Below are 23,465 nucleotides of genomic sequence, written 5' to 3' on the forward strand. Positions count from 1 at the left end.
CTTTGACCAGAAAATTATGATATAGCACTAGCAGCGAAAAATTCCAAATGAGTATAATAGCACGTAAACATATATTCAGCCATCAAGTTACTTATGCCTTACAGCAGATTGCTTCAATATTTGGTTGCATAACTAATATGAGGCATATCACTGGTGAGGACATGCAAGTTCTTTCACAGTTAGATGATAAAGTTTCTTTTTTAAGGAAGGTAATACTTACACATAGAAGCACTGTACTTACACAAGCAAAGTTAGTTATAATTACCATCATATTATCCAATAACATTAACCAACTTGACAATACATTGTCTGAATCAGTTTAGTCACATAGTCATGAATCATGATACTCAAGCAATGATATTAAAGGGGGTTTGAGTGTTAACTAAGTTGGCTAGTCAATGATTTGGTGACAAATTAAATTCTATTTTGTATTATACTTGAAGGAATATAAGAAAAAAGATGTCATTTTAGGTGCAACTCCCTAGCCACTTTGAACTAAAATAGTATGGCTTGTAGGTGACTAAAATATAAGCGCTAAAACTTGGAATGAATTGTTCCAAAAATCTAACCTGCATGTTGGCCCTTCTACTGAAAGAAGCATGATATTCATATATCGAGTGTCAACAAATGCCATGACATATCCAGATGTCTTAAAGTCTTGACACTGAAGGTATTAGCTTTTAAAGAGAATTAGCTTTTAATTGATTAGGTTACTCTATGTGGTTAAAATATTACAGTTCCTACTTTTCCTTTCAATACCAAACAATAAAATAATAGATTCCAATCTAACATCTTTCTTTTCTTTTACTTTTTCAGCTACCAACCAGACCCTTAGACTTTTACAATGAGCAACTAAAGCCCAGAATATCATATGAAGACCTATTATTTTGAATGCACGCCGCAGAAAAATTCTGAACGCAGCGGAAGGGCATGCGCGAGATCCTGTTCATCGCATGAACGTATTTTAAAACCATCGTTTGTAGATAGATTAGGATTAAATATTTTTTATATGATTAGATTAATGATTCTATTGTTTTGTTAATGTGATTACAAATATTTAGAATCATATCTTGCATGATCAGCAACTCATAAGATGATATAATCTGTTAAATATTCAGATCTGTAAATTATATTTAATGCATGAGATGCGTATGGTGATGATCATGGATGGACCTTTTACATGTGTTGAAATGTTCTACGATGTTATGTGATGACATGTAAATCAGTTTTTCAGATGCCTGCGTGCATCTTATATTGATGTATTAGAGACCTGCGTATCTCATGAAAAAGGGTTATAATTATTATTTAATTTTATTTAATTTTTGAAGTTATTTGGGATGTAATCTGTGATGTATTTGCACATCAATGGTTGATCGGTGTATGCCTCTACAAGCACGATTTGTGCGGATCGAGATCAAGGGTCTATTGGAGATGGATCAAGAAGTTGATCGCAATTGGACCAAGGATGCTCAAGATCAAATTAAGAGTTAAAGACGATCTAACCAATTGACGTGCATGTGCTTATACTATGACCCCATCCTGGATCCATGATCATCACCAGTTATATTGTGATTATGCCTTATTGTTGATGTTTATGTTTATGCATAGCGGGTAGATAATTATTTGCATGAGATGTAGATAATTAAATGAAAGAGACCTAAATTAAATCTCCTCGAAAAATATTAAGTCTATAGGTCTTCCACCGTAGTAGAGTTGCTAAGATCTTTCCGGTGTTGATTTGTCTCGACTGGACACAGTGGGCAAATTGCATCGGGGGACTGGACCTCTCTATTTGACATGAGATGTTGCGGGGTAAAGGTAAGGTTGGGCGCCAATAACTGTTAGGTGAGGATCCAATGACGACTTTATGTCTGCGGTTATACGGTGGGTCAAACTTAACTAAGAAATGACGTCAATAACTGTTAGGTGAGGCTTTCGTGACTTAGAGACCAGATAGCATTGCAAGTTGCTTGAGAAGCATTGTACAAGAGTTGTACACTCATCCTTTTATGTGTCGCCAATAACTGTTAGGTGAGGTGGCATGTAAATCGGTGGGACCGCAGTACCCACTAGAAATTCTAGTCGCGAAGGATTTCCGTTTCTCTACCTGAGAAGTGTAAGAGATTCGAGAAAATAGTAGGAAGCACATTTGTTTTAAAAGTCCCTAGAACAAATTAAGATCAAGTACAAAATCTAACTAGAATCTTTACTCTCTACATATTACAAGATCAAGGACCTAGAGGAGCTTGAGAAGCTCGGTATGACCATGCACAAGGATTTGCAAATGGATTTGATCCTGCAATCCCTTCCTAATTCATTTGGGCAGTTTATCGTAAACTAGCAAATGAATAAGATTGATTGCACGAAGACCGAGTTGTTGAATATGTTGGTAACTGCTGAGGGGGCCTTGAAAGGTTCAAGGGGCACTGTTCTTGCTGCTGAGTTCGCTTCTACTTCCAAGAGAAAGTCTACTTGGAAGAAGAAGAAGCCTTCGAAGAAGCAGAAGAAAGATAAAAAGCCAAAGAAGGAAGTTCAAAAGAAAAAGGCTAATGACAAAGAAAAATGTTTCTCCTGCAATGTCGATGGCCACTGGAAAAAGAACTGTCCTTCATATCTCGAGAGCCTGAAGAACAAAAAGACAAACACACCTTTAGAAGGTATGTTAGACTTGCTCTTAATTGAAACTAATCTTACAGTTTTTTCTACTTCTAGTTGGGTTATAGATTTTGGTTCTAGTGCTCACTGTGCACTACTATGCAGGATCTAAAGGAAAGTAGAAGGCTAGCGGAAGGTGCAGTAACCCTTCGGGTTGGCAACGGGGCAAGAGTTGCTGCTGTGGCTGTGGGCACCCCTCTGCGACCACCGTCTGATTTTAGTTTATTGCTTAGAGATTGTTATTATGTCCCTGCTGCTAGCAGGAATTTGATTTCTGTTTCGTGTTTAGCACAGGATGGTCATGTTTTTATATTTGACAAAAACTACTGTTCTATTTATTTCAGAAATAAATTAGTTGCACGTGATTTCATGATTGACAGTCTCTATCACTTACATGTTGATGTGTTTGTGAATATGTCTGAGCAAGTAGTGAGTGCCATAGAATCCAAAAGGTCCAGAGATGAGATAAACCAGAAGTATTTGTGGCACCTCAGGCTTGGCCATATTGGAGAGGACAGAATGAACAAAATGGAGAAAGATGGACTTCTTGGCTCATTGACTTCCGAGTCATATCCAGTTTGCGAGTCCTGTCTTTCAGAAAAAATGGCTAGACTACCCTTTGTAGGATATGGGAAGAGGACCACTGAAATACTTACCCTGGTACACACTGATGTGTGTGGCCCATTCGATGTGCTAGCCAGGGATCGTTATTCGTACTTTATTACCTTTACTGATGATTTTTCACGATATGTGTATGTGTATCTTATGAGACACAAATCTGAATCTTTTGAAAAGTTCAAAGAGTTCAGAAATGAAGTAGAAAAATAAACTGAAAAATTCCGTAAGGCTCTTCGATCAGATTGAGGAGGAGAATACCTTAGTGGGAAATTCCGGGACTATCTCAAGAAAAATGGCATAGTCTCACAATGGACGCCTCCGGGTACACCTCAACTCAGCGGGGTGTCAGAGAGAAGAAATCAGACTCTATTGGATATGGTCCGATCCATGATGAGTTTCACTGATTTACCTATGTTTCTTTGGGGAGATGTCTTACTTTCCGCGATTTATTTATTGAATAGAGTTCCCTCTAAATCCGTTCCTACCACACCGTATGAGATATGGCATGGTAAAAAGCCAAGTCTTGGTCATCTTAAGATTTGGGGATGTCCGGCCCACGTCAAACGACTGCAGGCTGACAAGTTAGAGCTTAAGACCATAAGTACTCGTTTTATAGGATATCCTAAAGAGTCATTAGGATACAATTTTTATGTCTCAGAGGATTACAATGTGTTTGTGAGCCGACATGCCATTTTCTTGGAAAAACAATTTATCCTTGATAGAGGCAGTGGGAGGAAAATTGAGCTTGAAGAGAGAGTTTCTGAAAAGCAACGAGTTATGGATCCTATAGAACCTATTCACATAGAGCCAGTACATGTAGTTCCTCCACCTCGTAGATCTAGTAGAGTCTCCCATCCTCCTGATAGATACTTAGGTATGCTTATAGAGGATACCGGAAAAATGTTCCTCATGGGAGATAGGGAACACGTACAAGATCCCAAACCTACAACGAGGTGATATCAGATATCGATTCCGAGAAATGGCTGGAAGCTATGAAGTTAGAGATAGACTCCATGCATTCCAACTAAGTATGGACCTTAGTGGATCCACCAGAAGGTATTGTACCTATTGGATGTAAATGGATCTACAAAAGAAAGATAGGTTCGGATGGAAAGGTAGAGACCTATAAGGCAAGGCTAGTGGCGAAAGGGTATAGTCAGCGCGAAGGCATTGACTATCAGGAGACCTTTTCACCTGTAGCCATGCTGAAATTCATTCGAACATTGCTTACCATTACAGCATTTCATGATTATGAAATATGGCAGATAGATGTGAAAACTACTTTCCTGAATGGATATCTTTATATGGAGCAGCCTTTGGGTTTCACTTCCAGTGATGGAGATCACAAGGTCTGCAAGCTGCAAAGGTCCATCTACTGACTAAAGCAAGCATCTCGGAGTTGGAACATTCGTTTCAATGATGCGATCAAATCGTTTGATTTCATCAAGAATGAAGAGGAACCGTGTGTTTACAAGAAGGTTAGTGGGAGTGATGTCGTGTTCCTCGTATTGTACGTGGACGACATCCTCCTAATTGGAAATGATATTCCCATGCTAACCTCGGTCAAGGTCTGGTTGTTAAAAGAATTCTCCATGAAAGACTTTGGGGAAGCATCCTATATTTTGGGGATTAAGGTCTATAGAGATAGATCTAAGAGGATGCTTGGCCTATCATAGAAAATGTACATAGAGGAGGTGCTGAAGAGGTTCAGCATGAAAAACTCCAAAAGGGGTCTATTACCCCTTAGGCATGGGATTTATCTCTCCAAGAAGATGTGTCCCAACACATCTGAAGAGATTAACGCATGAGCAAGATTCCTTATGCTTCGGCAATAGGGAGCCTCATGTATGTCATGCTGTGTACATGACCTGATATAGCCCTTGCTGTGAGTGTCACTAGCAGATATCAGTCGAATCCAGGCGAAGAGCACTGGACAGCTGTGAAGAACATTCTTAAGTACTTGAGAAGAATTAAAGATTTGTTCTTAGTCTTTGGAGGAGCATTAGAGTTAAAGGTAGAAGGATACACAGATTCAGACTTCATGACTGATATTGATGATAAAAAGTCTACATTAGGATATGTGTTCTTGTGCAATGGTGGTTCGGTAAATTGGAAGAGTTCCAAACAACCGATCATTGCTGATTCTATAATGGAAGCTGAGTATATCGATGCCTCTAAAGCTGCAAAGGAAACCTTTTGGTTCAAGAAATTCATTGCAGAGTTAGATATAATGCCATCAAATGCCATAACACTCTACTACGATAATAATGGCGCCATAGCTCTAGTTAAGGAGCCAAGGTCTCATCAGAAGTCCAAGCATATAGAGCAGCGCTTTCACCACATACGCGACTACTTCGAGAAGAAATATGTCGAGGTGCAGAGAGTAGACTCCGCGGACAATGTGGCGGACCCGTTCACTAAGCAGCTAAGTCAGCAGAAGACTGAAGCCCACCTTGAGAAGATGGGACTTAGATATATGATTGATTGGCTTTAGTGCAAGTCAGAGATTGTTAGATATATGCCCTAAAAGCCAATCTGGCTGACACATTATTAATTCTGGGACATAGTTTTATACTTGACTTTATTATTATTGATTAATAAATGGACATCTTTTCATTCATATTATGTATGTGTATATGAATCGTCCAAGAAATTAATAAGATGATGATGCATATTCTCAAAAGTTGAGAATTTGAGCAATGTATCATTGGTGATTAATTTTCTAAATGTTCCAGATCAATGGATCATCACGAGGACGGTGATCGATTCGATGAAATCAGTGCACAGATCACTTTCCTTATGGATGGACGAATCTCGAGTCCATAGTGTAGGAACACTGAAGTGATAGTGCAGGTGCTTGTTAGAGAACAAGGGTACTGAGCATGACCAAACAAGAAGTCACTTGGATGTCTATCCACTCGTCAGTGACTTACTTGATGTTGCAGTAATGTAACTGGTCCTTTGACCTGCGGTGCTTCGGCTATTCACAGTGAGGTTGCTGTAATTTGACTGCACATATACATGGTCTCTAGCCATATGAGTTCTTGTGGTGTAGATTGGCTGCAGTAGGTTCACTATAGGAGTAGGGTATGCACCTACAAGGAATCTATCGACCTTGATAGGTAAGGAGTGATCCTATGTGATTTATAAGACTGAGTTCGTAAGACCTTGACTGGGGCAGTATGAACAGTGGAGAAAGAGTTTTCCACTCTCGAATTTAAATCGAATAAATCTAGACATATGACAGACGATGGGGTTTGACGAGTTATCCATGACCACCATCCTGTAGAGATCCATGATAGAAGGACTGTATCATACGATAACTGCACCTAGAGGTTCATCATTCCATTATGCTGGGTTGCCACTGGTGGATGGTGAGACTCATAAGGACTATCTTGATGATCGATGATCCCTGGTGAGTTGAGTTGGAATTGTTCCAACCCATTGAAAGAAGTTTTTAATGATATTGTGATAGAGATCGCAGTATATCTCACTACCAGATAGAGTAGAACCTATGGGGTTACACACATTAGAGGTATTGACTGATCCGATGGTTGAATTGTGATTTGAAATCACAAATAATTTATAATTATCAATTTGATTGATAATTGATATAACCCACTAAGAGTTAGTGAGTAGAAGAAAGAATAATTGCAATTGGATTGCAATTTAAATTGAATCAATTGGATTTAATTAATTAGACTTGATCATATTAAATACGAGACCTACTTGGAGTAGGATTCCTAGAGTCCTAATTAGATTAGGACTCAAATTAAATTAAAGTCCTACTTGGAGTAGGATTTCTGAAGTCCTAATTAGATTAGGACTGAAATTGAATAAGTCCTAATTGGATTAGAAGTTCTTAAGTCCTAATTAATTTTAATCTAATAGATTAAGATGGCTCCTAATTGGATTAGGATTGAAGAGTTCAATTGAGTCATGGTTCAATTGAATCCTAATTAGATTAGGATTTGAAGAAAAAGGAAATGGGTGCACTCAATCCTCTTTGGAAGAGGATTAGACCTCCTTGTAAAAGGCCCCACCCCACTTAATTTGATTAAGTGGGGGCGTGATTAAAAAGAAGGGATAAGAGGGAGGGGCATACCTGGTGCATTACGTGAAAAAAAGGAGGAGGGGCGTACGCCCCTCTTCTTAGATCAAAGATAAGGTTGGAGCTCCTAAATTTTAGGAGCTCCATCCCTTATCTTAAAAATTTAAAAGGGGCATCCGTGAGAGTTTTTTTTGGCCTTCTCTTGGAGCCGTGAGAACCCCCTTTCTTCTCAGGTGTTTCATCCACAAAAGAAAAAAAAAGGGATAAACATGAGCTCCTAAAAATTAGGAGCTCACGCTTAAGATAGTTCAAAAAGGAGGGCATGCGGGCCCCCTTAAAACTCCCTCCTTGAAAAAGTACATGGGATCTTCTCCTCTCCCTTTTAAGCCGTGAACAGCACCTCTCCCATTTGATTTTTCAGCCGCAAAGAAAGAAAAAAAAAAAGGAAGGTGGCGTTGGCTTCTTCCCTTCCTCCTTCCATCCAAAAGACAAAAGAAAAGGGGCAACAAGATGGGATCTTTTTCCTCCCTTTTCTAGTCCTTCTTCCTCTTAAGATCAATCAAAGAGTTGATAGATCAAGAGAGGATTTCAGCCATCAAAACAAATCTCTGCAAGGGAGCTAGCACCCCGGGGAGATTCAGGTGTTTAGATTGGTCCTCTGCCTCGTGTGGATACCCGTAGAGGCCGGACGCGTGTGCGGCTTCAAGCAAACCTTCAACAAATCCACGATCATCAGATTTGCGGTGTTCATTTGCCCACACAAGTTGAAGATCAGTTCTTCCTAATCATATAAAAAGTATTTAATCCTAATCTATCTACAAACGATGGTTTTAAAATATGTTCATGCGATGAACGGGATCTCGCGCATGCAACCAAGTATAGGATTAAATGGAAGATAGGAAACACGTACAGGATCCCAATACCTACAACAAGGCGATATCAGATATTGATTCCGAAAAATGGCTGGAAGCTATGAAGTCAAAGATAGACTCCATGCATTCCAACCAAGTATGGATCTTAGTGGATTCACCAGAAGGTATTGTACCTTTGGATGTAAATGGATCTACAAAAGAAAGATAGGTTCGGATGGAAAGGTAGAGACCTATAAGGCAAGGCTAGTGACGAAAGGGTATAGTCAGCGTGAAGGCATTGACTATCAGGAGATCTTTTTACTTGTAGCCATGCTGAAATCCATTCGAACATTGCTTGCCATTGCAGTATTTCATGATTATGAAATATGGCAGATGGATGTGAAAACTGTTTTCCTGAATGAATATGCGCGAGATCTCGTTCATCGCATGAACGTATTTTAAAACCATCGTTCGTAGATAGATTAGGATTAAATACTTTTTATATGATTAGGAAGATCAGATCTTCATCTTGTGCGGATAAATGAACACCGCAAATCTGATGATCGTGGATTTATTGAAAGTACGCTTGAAGCCGCACACGCATCCGGCCTCTACGGGTATCCACACGAGGCAGAGGACCAATCCAAACACCTGAATCTTCCTGGGGTGCTAGCTCTCTTGCAGAGATTTGTTTTGATGGCTAAAATCCTCTCTTGATCTATCAACTCTTTGATTGATCTTAAGAGGAAGAAGAAGGACTAGAAAAGGGAGGAAGAAGATCCCATCTTGCTGCCCCTTTTCTTTTGTCTTTTGGATGGAAGGAGGAAGGGAAGAAGCCAACGCCACCTTCCTTTTTCTTTTTCTTTCTTTGCGGCTGAAAAACCAAATGAGAGAGGTGTTGTTCACGACTTAAAAGGGAGAGGAGAAGATCCCACGTACTTTTTCAAGGAGGGAGTTTCAAGGGGGCCCGCATGCCCTCCTTTTTGAACTATCTTAAGCGTGAGCTCCTAATTTTTAGGAGCTCATGTTTATCCCTTTTTTTTTCTTTTGTGGATGAAACACCTGAGAAGAAAGGGGTTCTTACGGCTCCAAGAGAAGGCCAGAAAAAACTCTCTCACGGATGCCCCGTATAAATTTTTAAGATAAAGGTTGGAGCTCCTAAAATTTAGGAGCTCCAACCTTATCTTTGATCTAAGAAGAGGGGCGTACGCCCCTCCTCCTTTTTTTCACGTAATGCACCAGGTATGCCCCTCCCTCTTATCCCTTCTTTTTAATCACGCCCCCACTTAATCAAATTAAGTAGGGTGGGGCCTTTTTACAAGGAGGTCTAATCCTCTTCCAAAGAGGATTGAGTGCACCCATTTCCTTTCCCTTCAAATTCTAATCTAATTAGGATTCAATTGAACCATGACTCAATTGAACTCTTCAATTCTAATCCAATTAGGAGCCATCTTAAACTATAAGATTAAAATTAATTAGGACTTAAGAACTTCTAATCCAATTAGGACTTATTCAATTTCAGTCCTAATCTAATTAGGACTTTAGAAATCCTACTCCAAATAGAACTTTCATTTAATTTGAAGTCCTAATTTAATTAGGACTCTAGGAATCCTACTCCAAATAAGACTCGTATTTAATATGATCAAGTTCAATTAATTAAATCCAATTGATTCAATTTAAATTGCAATCCAATTGCAATTATTCCTTCTTCTACTCACTAACTCTTAGTGGGTTATATCAATTATCAATCAAATTGATAATTATAAATTATTTGTGATTCCAAATCACAATTCAACCATCGGATCAGTCAATACCTCTAATGTGTGGGATTCCATAGGTTCTATTCTGTCTGGTAGTGAGATATACTGCAATCTCTATCACAATAGCATTAAAAACTCCTTTCAATGGGTTGGAACAATTCCAACTCAACTCACCAGGGATCATCGATCATCAAGATAGTCCTTGTGAGTCTCACAATCCACCAGTGACACCTAGTAGCATGTAGTGGCAACCCAACAGAATGGAATAATGAACCTCTAGGTGCAGTTATCGTATGATACAGTTCTTCTATCATTGATTCCTACAGGACGGAGGTCATGGATAACTCGTCAAACCTCATCGTCTGTCATATGTCTAGATTTATTCGACTTAAGTTCGAGAGTGGAAAACTCTTTCTCCACTATTCATACTGCTTCGGTTGAGGTCTTACAAACTCAATCTTATAAATTAGATAGGATCACTCTTTACCTACCAAGGTCGATAGATTTCTTGTAGGTGCATATCCTACTCCTACAGTGAACCTACTGCAGCCAATCTACACCACAAGAATCCATATGGCTAGAGACCATATATACGTGCAGTCAAACTACAGCAACCTCACTGTGAATAGCCGAAGCACCGCAGGTCAAAGGATCAGTCACACTACTGCAACATCAAGTAAGTCACTGACGAGTGGATAGACATCCAAGTGACTTCTTGTTTGGTCATGCTTAGTACCCTTGTTCTCTAACAAGCACCTGCACTATCATTTCAGTGTCCCTACACTGTGGATTCGAGACTCGTCCATCCATAAGAAAAGTGATCTGTGCACTGATCTCATCGGATCGATCACTGTCCTTGTGATGATCCATTGATCAGGAGCATTTAGAAATTAATCACCAATGATACATGGCTCAAATTCTCAACTCTTGAGAATATGCATCATCATCTTATTAATTTCTTGGACGATTCATAGACACATACATAACTCTGTTGAGATCCCATGCACGCCGCAGAAAATTTCATAAAAATTCAATGCGCAGCGAAAAGGTATGCGCGAGATCTTGTTCATTACATGAACGTATTTTAAAACCATCGTTTGTAGATAGATTAGGATTAAATATCTTTAAACCATTTTACATCATTAGGAAGATCAAATCTTCACCTTGTGCGGGTAGATGATCACCGCAAAATGATGATCATGGTATTTGATGAAGGTTCGCTTGAAGCCGCACACGCGTCCGGTCTTTACGGGTATCCACACGAGGTAGAGGACCAATCTAAGCCTTTGAATCTCCCCGGGGTGCTAGCTCCCTTGCAAAAATGGCTTTGGATGGCTCAAGACCTCCCTTTGAATCAACTCTTGATTGCCTAAGGGAGGAGGAAGAAGAAGGAAGAGCCAAGGAAGAAGATCTAAAGGCCCTTTCGCAGCCTTTTCTTTCTCCTTGCTTTGGAACCAAAAGGAAGGAGGAGAGCCGCTAAGGCTCTTCTTTTTCCTTTGTTGCTTGCAGCTCAAAGGAGGAAGAGGGGAGGATCTGTTCACGGCTGAAAGGAGAAGGGAAAAACCTTGGTACGGCAGCCCATTTGAACCCTTCTTTTATGGCGTGTGAGGATAGAGATGAGCTCCTAAACATCTTTATCTCTTTGAAATCGAAAAAGGAGGGGCGTACAAGATCAAGTATTCTCATAGAAACATCATAAAGAATTTGTTAAATGCTGCCGTTAAGGTTGTTATACAAACATTTAAGAACTTAGCAACAACAGAAAATCAATGAAGCAGAAACATATTACGGTTCAAGCCGACCCGCAAATAGGGAATGCGCAACTAAAGACATATTTCTAGAGTAGACGTTGGCTTTTCCCATCATTTTAACATTTAATAAAGTGTAATACTAGAATTGTAATACAGCATTCATCTAAACATCTTGCAGAAAGAGCTAATATCAAGATTTTCATTATCTAGATCAGTAATTGATGTATCAATACATATCCTACCTGTCCACCAAAATTGAAAATGACTAACTTCACATCATCTCCGATCCCTAGTTCCTTCCTTACCTGAATCAACAAGAAGATTATAAAGCAAATAAAAATGCATCTATTTGTGTTAAAAAAAAGAAAGTCTTTTTCTAGTTGTAGAATTCCCACCACCAACCGAGATTTGTGCAACCTTCTGACTACTAGAGGCACATCAATAACATCCCGGAAAGCAGGCACTTCAAAATAAACAATTATCAGGTCAGTTACTTTAGTAACATAAGAAGATAAGGATATATGAAGGAATTTCAAAAGAAGAACCACAAATCTAGCACATTTTAAAACATACTTGGGCAATATCCAGGAAGACGGAGTACTAACTCGCAGTGAGAATAATCTTCAGCTATCTGCAACAAAGAAGATGATATAGAAAAAGAAGAATTTAACGTGTTAAGATTTTATCTCATAGGCAAGATGCATAACTCAAGGCAAGTTATGTTGCACTTCTACCATGCTACTCCAAATTCCTCTCATTTGGTTAGCGAGAGCACCTAAAGTGCATTGCAGAGACAATATCAGTCATTTAGCTTAGCATGGAGAGATGGGATAATGAGTTGATAGATATTGGTAATTTATATCATTTTATTACACTGGAGGGTAGTAGGATACCCTCAGCTTGTCATAAATTGATGGGATAAAGTCCATTGATGTGCTATACAGGAAAGGAAGGGAAGAAGTAGCTTATCTGGCTCAAACAGAATTTGAGAAAAGGGGATAAATGTTCTCCAAATTGGTTAGGTGAAAAGCTTCATAAGCCTATTTTTAATAATACCAATTTTCAATAAACCCAGAAACAATCCTATTCAAAGCATAGTGAAGCCTTGCAAGTACTGTTGCACTTGGTGCATTTCCTATCCTCAGGCAAAATGCATATATTAGGCCATGTCCAAAAGCTCAGTTGTAGGTGGTCAACATACTTCAATTCACTAAACAAGGTCCGCGAAGCCGGTGCTAGGAATTTTACCGGTACATTATCGGTTCAGTATGGTAAGGTAAGCACCTCATACTGAGACAAGCTTCCAACACTCTTTCTCGCTCCCAGCCATGGCACCATCCGAAAGTGGGTGCTATGAGTCGGTATCAGGCAGTTCTCATTGGTACGAACCAGCACAGATCGATTTGGCTCATATACCAAATTGAACCTTTGGAACAGAGTGGGGCGGGTTGGGATGGTGACACTAAACATTGGCAACAAGTCTTTTCTTCCACAAAGATAAGCGCAAGTAAACTAAAGACAATTTTGCATGCAAATGTATAGGCTGTTGATGCGATTGCAGAGATTACTCTTGATCATGTTGCAACGAGTCCATGTTCTAACTTGTTTAAAGCAATGTATAGATATCCCATCAAAGGATTCAAGTGCTGACTATCGCATAGATATCATGCCCATTGACACTAGACGTTGAATACTTGATGCCACCAATGTACACTAGCAAATAACTAATAAATGAAGCATCACAAATGCACAAAATTCCCTAAGAATAATGATTAGAACTATGGTAACATAAATTAAATGCTAAGGTATCCTCTTTTAGATGAGGATAAATTTGTAAGCCAAAACTTTTAAGCTTCAGTCTCAGTAGTCAGAAGCAATTGCTGCTGCAGGAAAATAAGAGATGAAATGTTTGAGTTTTAAAATGCTATATGAACATGATTATAACATGCATGATGGTAATCGGATGAAAGGCTTAGAAATGTGGTGAATGGTCGAAATATCTAACGTAAACTACAATGTAGTAAAGATCTTGCAATATATCCCAAAGAATAAGATCTGAAGAGCACATGCTCTAGCAGACAAATAGTGTGCCCAGCTCAAGACACTAACATCCATTAAACTAGTGCATGCTGGAAGCTGTTCATATCTGAATATATGTTAAAAGGGATGTAAATGCAAAATTCCAAGTTTCAAGGTTTCTGCAGATTGAGTTTTCCAAACTACACATGGGGGCTTAATGATGCACATGTTTTCAGGGATTATATGATATCAAATATGATTAAAGTGGATCTCATACCTTCACTTTTATTATTGTCTTACTAGCATGTGTTATAAATAAAATGAATTATGTCATTTATTCCATTGATATATGACAGTATACAACTTGATTGAGAACCAAATTTTGAATGAACACATATATGCCAATTGGTGTCAGCGCAGTAAAAGCCCTATGATAGCATAGAAATTGATTGACAACCAAGGGCTGAAGTAACAGTATGCCTATTGTTGTCAGCACAACAAAAGTGAGGTGCATACCATATGCCAATATGGTACTGTACCAAAAGGAATGTGTATACTGGTACCTTATTGGTATGATACGGAATGACCTATACATACTGGTAAGCACTGATATTTAGATCTTTGTTGGTTCTTGTTTTTCCCTCTATTTTCATGCATGCTTTTAGGTTATCACGTTAGTGATCCAACTTCTATAGGCAACTTGCATACATGTCAACTTGGGCACTTTTGTCATTTCCCCCTTCTTGTGGAGGTGGGTGCAAGTCACCGGTAATAAAGATGCATGAATACTCTTCTCAAGAGAGTTTGAAAAGCAAGGTCACGAATAAATGCAATATCTTAATAAGGACAAGCAGGAGGGGGATGAGGAGGAGGAGGAAGAAGAAGAAGGTACAAATTTTAAACAATTAGCCTTTCGCATTAGAAATGAACCAAATTTCAAAGATGCATAAGTTTTAAACAACATAAAGGTCTAAATTCTTGGGGAAAAAAAAAAGAAAGTAAGAAAGAAAAAAACATAAAGGTCTAATGAAGACCCCCTCAAAAGAACAATAAGAAGAAGAAGCAGCAAAAGAAAAGAACCTGCCAAACAGTGGAACGATGATGATACCCAGCCGCCACAACATACTCTGCATATATGAAATCCCAACTGCAGAATTAAGCAAACAAAAAGAAAATCAACATCAGCTATGTCTAGTAAATGATGGGGAAGTCCAATTGTTGTGCAAAGTGAGCTATCAACCTTAATGACACAATATGATCTCCATTAAGGAACCTCATCAAAGCAGCTGATTAATAGAAACAATGTTGACGAGGAAAAGGTGTTCATCAGGCATGGATGGTGGCCTTAAGACAAATCATAGGTATCTTTCAGAACATTAAAAACAATTCAGCATATCTCAAAGCACTACAGGCTATTTCCATATCACTGAAACTATAACATAATTCCACAAAATAAGTTTTATTATGTCCTACTTAAACAACAACGGGAAAAACAATACTCAACCATGCATATCATAATATGCCTCATTATTTATTTTATTTTTAACTCATAAGAACACATTTATATCCTGAGAAATAAGAGATCGGTTAGATTCACCACCCAACCACCACCACCCCCTCTTTCTCTGGGTGCGGGGTAAGAAGGTTTGAGAAAGCTCAAGTGTTTGCTGCAACTCATATATGAATAAAATGAATTAATGATCTACTTCATAATTAATTGCTTAAAGAGGTAAAACAAGACCTGATTTGTGTGAGGAAGGCAACACGACTCAAGGATCAAAGCAGAAGGAGCAACTAGAATGTGTCCATGGTATACAATACAAATTCTTACCAGCTGATAGAATTAGTTAATTTAATAACCAAGTCAACATTTTATCCACAGAATGAAGCTCAATCAACGAGCCAATTGATGAAAATTAGAGACTTATTTACAACTTAAGTTTAATGAAGTTATAGAGTAAAACAAGCTTCGAAACCATGTTTGTAAAATGCTTCAGATTGACATGTTAAACTTTAAAGAAGACTGCTTTTCACCTTAAAATCTGTATCACCTTAATCAATCAATCCTCACAATAGAAAATTTAAGCCATCAGATAAGAAAAGCAGCTACCTAAAGTTTGTGACACAAACAGAGCGAATCCCAGCATCGGCCGCTGCTCGGCATGCCACAGGAACAACATCTGAGACCTGACTCCATAAAAGCATTTAGATGAGGGAAAAAGATCAAGTATGTATGTAAAATGCCATTGCTAGTACATGTCAATAGAGCACTAAATCATGGCCTAAAAAAATACATAATATATCATGTAAAAAAGGAAAATGCAAGTACCACTAGGTCTGCCCCAACAGATTTCAGCCACTCCACTTCAGTTGCTATGATAGAAGCCCGAGGTACTACAGCTGTCTGAGCATACTGCATTGAATAAGGGGGGAAGTCATACACATATAAGAGAAAAAGCAAAAGAACACCCTGCAACATCATAACATTACTATCATAATGGTCATTTAAACGTCTAGGAAACATCTCTAGTAGAATTTAACTTTAAAAACATCTGAAAATGTCATCTGCAATCATGACTGGTTCTTAGATAATGGAGGGAAATCCCAAAATCCACTGCTTGAGAGCAGTGAGTTCATAAACATTTCCAGACTGTTTGATGATACTGACGGATATCAATAAAGTAGATTGAACTAAGTTATGTCAAATACTAGTTATGAAAAACAATTTTCAAGCTAATCAAACTTAACAAATAAATCAAGGATTTTCGTTGAAGGAGACTCAGCTAGAATGATTTCTTGGATTAACAACGCCGATGTATATCAGGCCAATGCTGATCCCCTGCTATGAGAAATTTGACACTTCATGGAATCTAAACCACCCATGTACACATCTCATATTCTAAGGGAAGGTAACCAACCAGCCGATTGACTGACAGGTTCGGCTGTTTTTTCTTAAGACAATAAATTTTTGAGACTTGCCTCCCTTTTATCCAAAAGAAAAAAAGAAAGATTGCCAAAGAACGCAGATAGCATCTTTTAAGAAACCAGCAATAACACCCCTATCGTAGACGCGTAAAAGGATACGGAAGTAGAAGAGTTACCTTCTCCAAAGAGGCGAGGGGATCCACTGTCAAAGCATCAGCTTGCACGGCTCCACAATCTAACAAAACCTATCGATCCACATTTAATCAAAATGTCCACATTAGACTACATAATGGCTCAAACCAAAATATCCAAGAACATAGATTCTCTTCGCTTCAGCCAATTCAGCTTCTGAGCAAACCTTGCGAATGTGGAGATTGGGAGACTGGGTCTCGCTCGTGAAAACAAAATCCGGTGCCCCCGTTACGATATGAACAACATGCCCAGCAGCAATGAGATGCCGCACAACCTGTAAGTCAAAGATTAAAAAACATACAAACAAATAAACAAAATCACATTGCCGAATGTTGTCAATAGCTACTAACTTTTCAAGAAACGAGACAAGAAAAGAAGCTCACGGTTTACAATGACAATGGCAATCGAACGGAAACAAATATGAAAGAACATGCACAAAAACACGATTTGTTTGATAATGCTGAAAACATTGTAATGCTATGGGTTAATTTCTCGTTTATTATAAATTTCCTAATAAAAACCGAAATTTATCCAATGATTTTAGGAGCAAAAACAAGAAACCAAGAAAGAAAAAAAAAAGGAAAAAGATTCAAAAGATTCAAAAGAACAAATAAGGGGATCTTAATGACCTCGGCGACGCGGGTGGCGTGGCCGAAGCCATGGCCGGTAACGTAGTAGCCGAAAGTGAGATGGTCGCGATCTTTCGCTTCACCTCCAATGCCGTTCATCCTGATTTCTGACCTTGCAAATGTTTTTCCTCTTCACGAAAAAGAGACTCGGGGTGAAACCCTGGAGAGGTGATCGAGACCCGCGAGGAGAACAAAATCCGGGAGGGGAGAACGGAGGCTGCCGATCTTTTCGAATTCGGGAGCGGCGGGTGACGGTCGGTTGTAGATATAGTGGAAGCTACACCGACGTCGACGGACAACAGTTACCACCGAAAATGTTTTTTTTTATTAACCCATGCAACACGTGTACAGATACAATTAATAAAATTAGAAAACAGAATATCACAAAAGTCTCAACCCAGCCTCCTAACGGGTTATGGATCCTCCTTTTTCGGCATGGATGAAAATAGAAGCGTAGATCCCTTCTTTCTTCAACGCTGGACGAGCTTGTACAGGGAGTTCAAGAGGAAACTGCTCAGTGATCTTGATCCCTTTTCCCTTTGGCTTGGGATGAGAGGAGAAGGAATCGGTCTTTTCTCGAAATACGAAAAAACCCCATGAAATTTTCGATAGAAACGGAGTTTTGCAAATTCTCCCCGGAACTGGAAGATCATTTCGAGATCTTCGAGCATATTCGAGGGTTCAATGTTACTATTGTCACTTCGGCAAACACAAAAGATGAGACTTTACCACCGTGGAGCGGTTTTTTGCTAAAAGATGAGGGAGAAACTAAGTAAGATGTCTTGGAAAAGCTACTCTCGATGCTGATTAAGATATTAGTAAATTAAATTTAGCAAACAAGATAACCAGAAGTTTCTTTTGAGGGATATATTTAACCTGATAAGTTTTTTGCTTAGCTAAAATGGAATAGATAAACTTTGTCCTCGAAAACAAAATAAATTCAGATGGAGAAAATTTTGGATCTAGTTTCTAAATAAAATTATGAAACTAAAGATACTAAATACATATGTTGATTTTAAAATATGGTCTATATGAATATGCGTATTTATAGCAACATAACGTTGGAGCCAATGAATGCCCTATATAAGACAATAATATAGATTTTAAATATGTATATTGACTATGTTATTACTCATTGGCTCCATAATGCCATAACGTTAACATATTTATTTTCCAATCATAACCCAACCGTGCCACAAAATTTTTTTATCTTATACATCTTGAGCATCAATCAGAAGATAGACTTTCATTGCTCTTATTTCATGTAACTGGCTTTGGCTTATAGAAGTGTGAAAATAATGCAGACATCTAAGTATCACATTATCCATTTTTTTAAAAATACTTATGTTAGTGTCTTTTGAATCTTGTAATTATCAAGTGAACCCATTCTCCAAATATTCTAAACATCTATACTATAATAGATTGTTTGAATTGTTTTCCTTATATTATCTTCAGGCATATAGGTCCATTGCCGCAACAGGCAGTCCGGAACCATGCACAGCCAAGAAGCAACTTTGCAGCAAATTGGAGTTCGAGGAACAAAATGAAAAAGGAAGACAGGACGATGAGACTTAACGTTGTATTTCCCGCAAAGAATATCACAGAGCACAAAGATTTTACTTACTATAAGCCTAGCGGAAGCAGTCGTTTGATCGCTTCGCAAGTAGGAGACTCACATGACCATTGTTCCATGCTAAAGGTCGTCATAATTATCATTTCTATGGGAATTCCTGCACCTTCACTAGAAGCTTTGAGGCAAGTGCCAATAAATAAAAGAAGCTGATCGGCATTTATGTAAAGGATGAATCACCTACTTTTCTCATATTGCCATCCAAGTCATATGACCTAATCAATAACAAGCCATATACTTGGATAACATTAAAACACCACCACAGCTTACAAAACCAACATATGAACATATAGCCCTTGATTGACCTAGGATCTTCTACGGTGCTTCTTTTGCACAATAAAGAATAGCATGCTTTGATCACCGTCATATTGTTGCACAATCATCTTATCTTGCATGTTTGGTAACCATCTACATGTTTGGCATCCTTACATGATGTTTTCGGTCTGAGATGAACGAAAACTATTCATTTTCAAAATGCGCTTTATCGAGTGATCCAAACATGCTTTGCTTTTTGTGGTATAAAGATGCTGCGGACCAGCTCAATCATCTTGGAGGACGATTCGGCTATGGTTATTGAGTAGATTCGGCGGGGACCGAGTGGTGAGAACACAGACCACCCTCTGATCCGGGACATTGGGATGATGGTGAGGGATGGCGTAGCCTTTGAGGCCAAGCATGTATTCAGAGAAGCCAATGGGGTGGCTAACTGGGTGGCTGCATACGCGGCCCACCACTCAGGATACGCTCTATGGGCAGGAGAGAGGGAGCTGCCACTGGTACTCCGTGAGATTGTGTATTTTGATTTTCTTAGATGTATTCAGACACACGTTGTCGGAAGAACTTGTTAAAGCAAAAAAAAGAAAAAGAAAAAAAAAAGATGCACGGTGTAAGATCACAATTGAGTACACCTTAAGATCAATGCCAGGTATATTAAGCTATTCTTTGCGTATGCCCCATCGTGTCCTATAAATAGCTTTGTAACCCAACTGGACATACATGGTGACAAGACAGAGTGCATCACATGTGCGCAAGTCTGTTTTTCTCCCTAAGATTGGGTTGTATTTTTCATGAAAAATTGAACGGTCTTCTTTCATAGTACGAGTCATTAAAAATAATATTAATGTATTATAATATAATATATATAATATAATATTTATAGTATAATATAATAATAAAAAATAAAAATATTTTTTTTATGGAAGAGTTTGATCTACAATTAGAATTTTTTGTTAGGACTCTAGTAAATTTTTAGGTTTATAAAGAAACAAAATATGTAACTGTTATATTTTATTATATATATTTTGATCAAAAATAATTTTTCGACAAAACTCAAAACAGCTTTTTCGGAAAGTTTCAAAATAAAACTTCTTCTAAAAATCTATTTTTAGCTTTCTGAAAAAGTTAAAACAGTTTCTCAAAATTTTTACCAAACATTTTTTTTTTCATCCAAAAATATTTTTAGATAGCTAGAAAGTACTTTTTGGCCCTCAAAAAGCTTCCCAAATAGGGCTTAGATCATTTTCTGCACATATCTCAAATCACTTCGAATGCATTCAATCGTCGATGCGCTCAGATCCGTTGCCAATCGAATGGTGGATTCACACAAAGGAAAGAGAATCGTTCTTTTATGCAAAGGATACAATCCCTGGAGAATTTTTTTGGACCCAACAACCCTTTACTTTGCATAGCCTTTACTAGTGATGTATTTCAGACGGTGGTGTAAATAAATTAAAAAAAAAAAAAGAGGAGAAAGCAAGAAAGAAAAGAAGAAGAAGAAGAACATACAACCTCTGTCCTCTCTCCCTATCCCAACGCGTAACGCGCGCGCGAAGGGTTTAAGTTCGGCTAGGGTTTTGGGGATCAGGGTTTTATGGTTTTGCGAAACCCTAAGGAGATGATCGGGAAGCCATGCGTGCGTGGGCTCATCCTTCTTCAGTTGCAGCAAGATTAAGAATTTCCCCTTCGATCGATCGCCTTTCATCCATAAGTATTGCCTTCTTCATTCCTTTCTCAGTCAATCCTTTCCCTCCGCCGCTTTCTTCGAGGTTCGGTTTCTCTGCGAATCCGAGGCGGTTTCAGAAGGCGCGTGTACGGTTCCGCCGCCTCTGATGGCCGGAATCCGCTGGCCACGGTGGAAGGGCCGGACGTGGACGAAGCCCAGGAAGCCGTCATGGAGATGCTGCAGGAATTTGGGGCATTGGAAGACGATTCCACGGTTATCGCTTAGAATTCTCCCAAGTATATAAAGATTGTTGTGGATAGCGTCCAAGAATTGGATGCGCACGGTCTATGGACTTCATTGAATGACGAGATAGAAGAAGAAAGGAAGGACTGTGTTAGTCTTAGATTTAAGAAGCCGCCTTTTTTTTTTGTCACACCCCGGATCCGGATCCGTGACACGGCCGTGCTATTGCCGACTACCGCCCACAATAGCACGCAGCCTCATACCTGGGTAACAGGGTAGTCAAACCAACCAAACCTTTATATAAGAAAGCATTCGTAGTACAACATGTTGGTCAGTACCCAAATACAGAGCTTCTATATAGTTTATGTACACAAAAGTATATTTATTTTACCCCAAAGGAAAGAAGCCCTGATACCAAATTAAAGTGTCTCTGACAGCTATCAGTGGTGACGATCTGAAAGAAAAATGTAAATAAACGGATATGAGCTACACGGCTCAGTAAGTAATCCTGCATAATCCTACCAGATCAACTAGTAGGCTAAACTGAAGCTGACATGCATATTATCTCATAATTTATCATGGCAAAATATGTATGCTTGGAAAACAAGGCAGTATTTTAAGTCAGACAGACATTTGCATAAGGTATAAGAATTCATGAAACATAAGAATTCATGCGATTAGCATCATTTAAAGGAGATTTCGGTTATAGCAAAATACAACATTTCATAAGGATATATTCAAAAATCCGTCGTAAAATAATGTATGCTTGGGCCAGGCACGTTCATAAATGTCACGGCCCGCCTGCGTAGGGCACGTGACTATCGGGCCCACATGAGGGGGAAACACGGGGCTCCCCTGCCAGATGTTGGCCGGTTCCGGGGCTTCACGCAAGCGTCCTTCACCCCTCACCGATTTTGCTTCTCCCCAAAATGCATCTGCAGGATTTGGAAACACCCGCCTCATATACCCAGGCTCTGAAACGAGCCTCATGATCATGCTTCAAATATCATTTTCATAAAGTATGCATATGAAACCGTGCCCCCGGCATACCGTGGTCCATTCTCTTGGATGCTACTGCGAAGTCCATTCGGCCACTAGCGGGGCCAGCTAGTCATTCTCGGCCACTAGCAAGGCCAGCGAAGTTATTCTCGGCCACTAGCAAGGCCAGCTCAGTTGCATTCGATCAGTAGCATCTTTGAGCCCATTCTAGTGCCTCTTGGCTAGCTAAGACTTTATAAACTTACATGCATGATTAAAATATCAGCATCATCATGTTGCATACATAGCCATAGCTTCTGAGATCATGCAAATTACTTATGCATTGTAACATATCATGCATGAAACATATAAAAATAAATGCTTAGGAAACATTAATAACATGACATGATCCATAACAGGATTAGAACAGGTTACTTACAGCAATTCGCTTTCCAAATTTCTCAAGTTCAGGTGACAAATCCTTAATCACCTAAAACAACACCATAGGGATCACATTATTCCCCCTTTATTTATTATAAAATTTCTTAGTTCATCATACTATGAACTTACTTGCTTGGATCCCATCCAAGGATCTAGCCCAAGTCCAATTTACCCAATTTAGAGCCTTTGGGGCTCGATTTAAAACCAGATTAGGTCCACATGGGTTGATTGGGTTTTTAATTAAAGGATTGGGCCTCGTTTATATTCAATTGGGTCTGCTGGATCTAATCCAGCTTAATTGGGTTCGGACCCAAATCAATCTGGGCTTAATTCGGTTCGGATGACGGGTCTTTGATTTCTAAAATCACATTGCAAGACCCACATTATCCTCTAATCATAAATTTCGTTCATCTTACCATGGACTTGTTTGTATCCTAACCAAGGATCTTAGCCCATTTAATTTAACCAATTTGAAGCCTTTGGTGTTCGTTTAAAGCCATTTGGATCCATATGGTTAATTGGGCTTTTAATGACAGGGTTGGGCCTGATTTAAAACTAAGTCCAGCCTCTTTCAGCCAATTAGGCCCTTTATCAATTTAATTAGCACGGACTGGGCCTGATTTAAAACTAAGTCCAGCCTCTTTCAGCCAATTAGGCCCTTTGTCAATTTAATTAGCTTGGACTGGGCCTGATTTACAATTAATTGGGCCTGCTGGGATTACTATTGCATAAATGGGGGTTCAGACCCAGCTCAAGTGGGCTTAATTTAACCCATTTCAT

At 38.9% G+C, this 23,465-nt stretch overlaps 1 protein-coding gene across 1 annotated transcript in view; it reads right to left on the reverse strand.

Annotated features, from left to right (window-relative positions):
• LOC103701454 (L-arabinokinase-like) overlaps positions 1-17,729 on the reverse strand; it is a 39,630-nt gene extending 21,901 nt beyond the window's left edge. Inside the window, exons 1-9 of the mRNA XM_008783501.4 lie at positions 17,452-17,729; positions 16,989-17,096; positions 16,807-16,875; positions 16,035-16,118; positions 15,816-15,892; positions 14,786-14,852; positions 12,260-12,317; positions 12,082-12,149; positions 11,929-11,991 (exon numbers count right to left, since the gene is read on the reverse strand). Coding sequence (XP_008781723.2) covers positions 11,929-11,991; positions 12,082-12,149; positions 12,260-12,317; positions 14,786-14,852; positions 15,816-15,892; positions 16,035-16,118; positions 16,807-16,875; positions 16,989-17,096; positions 17,452-17,550 — 693 coding nt within the window. The 5' untranslated portion in view covers positions 17,551-17,729. The remainder of the gene's footprint in view (positions 1-11,928; positions 11,992-12,081; positions 12,150-12,259; positions 12,318-14,785; positions 14,853-15,815; positions 15,893-16,034; positions 16,119-16,806; positions 16,876-16,988; positions 17,097-17,451) is intronic.
• Positions 17,730-23,465: the final 5,736 nt, after the last annotated feature.

The sequence above is a fragment of the Phoenix dactylifera genome, chromosome 1 (genome assembly GCF_009389715.1).
Source record: "Phoenix dactylifera cultivar Barhee BC4 chromosome 1, palm_55x_up_171113_PBpolish2nd_filt_p, whole genome shotgun sequence".
Classification (NCBI taxonomy): Eukaryota; Viridiplantae; Streptophyta; class Magnoliopsida; order Arecales; family Arecaceae; genus Phoenix; species Phoenix dactylifera.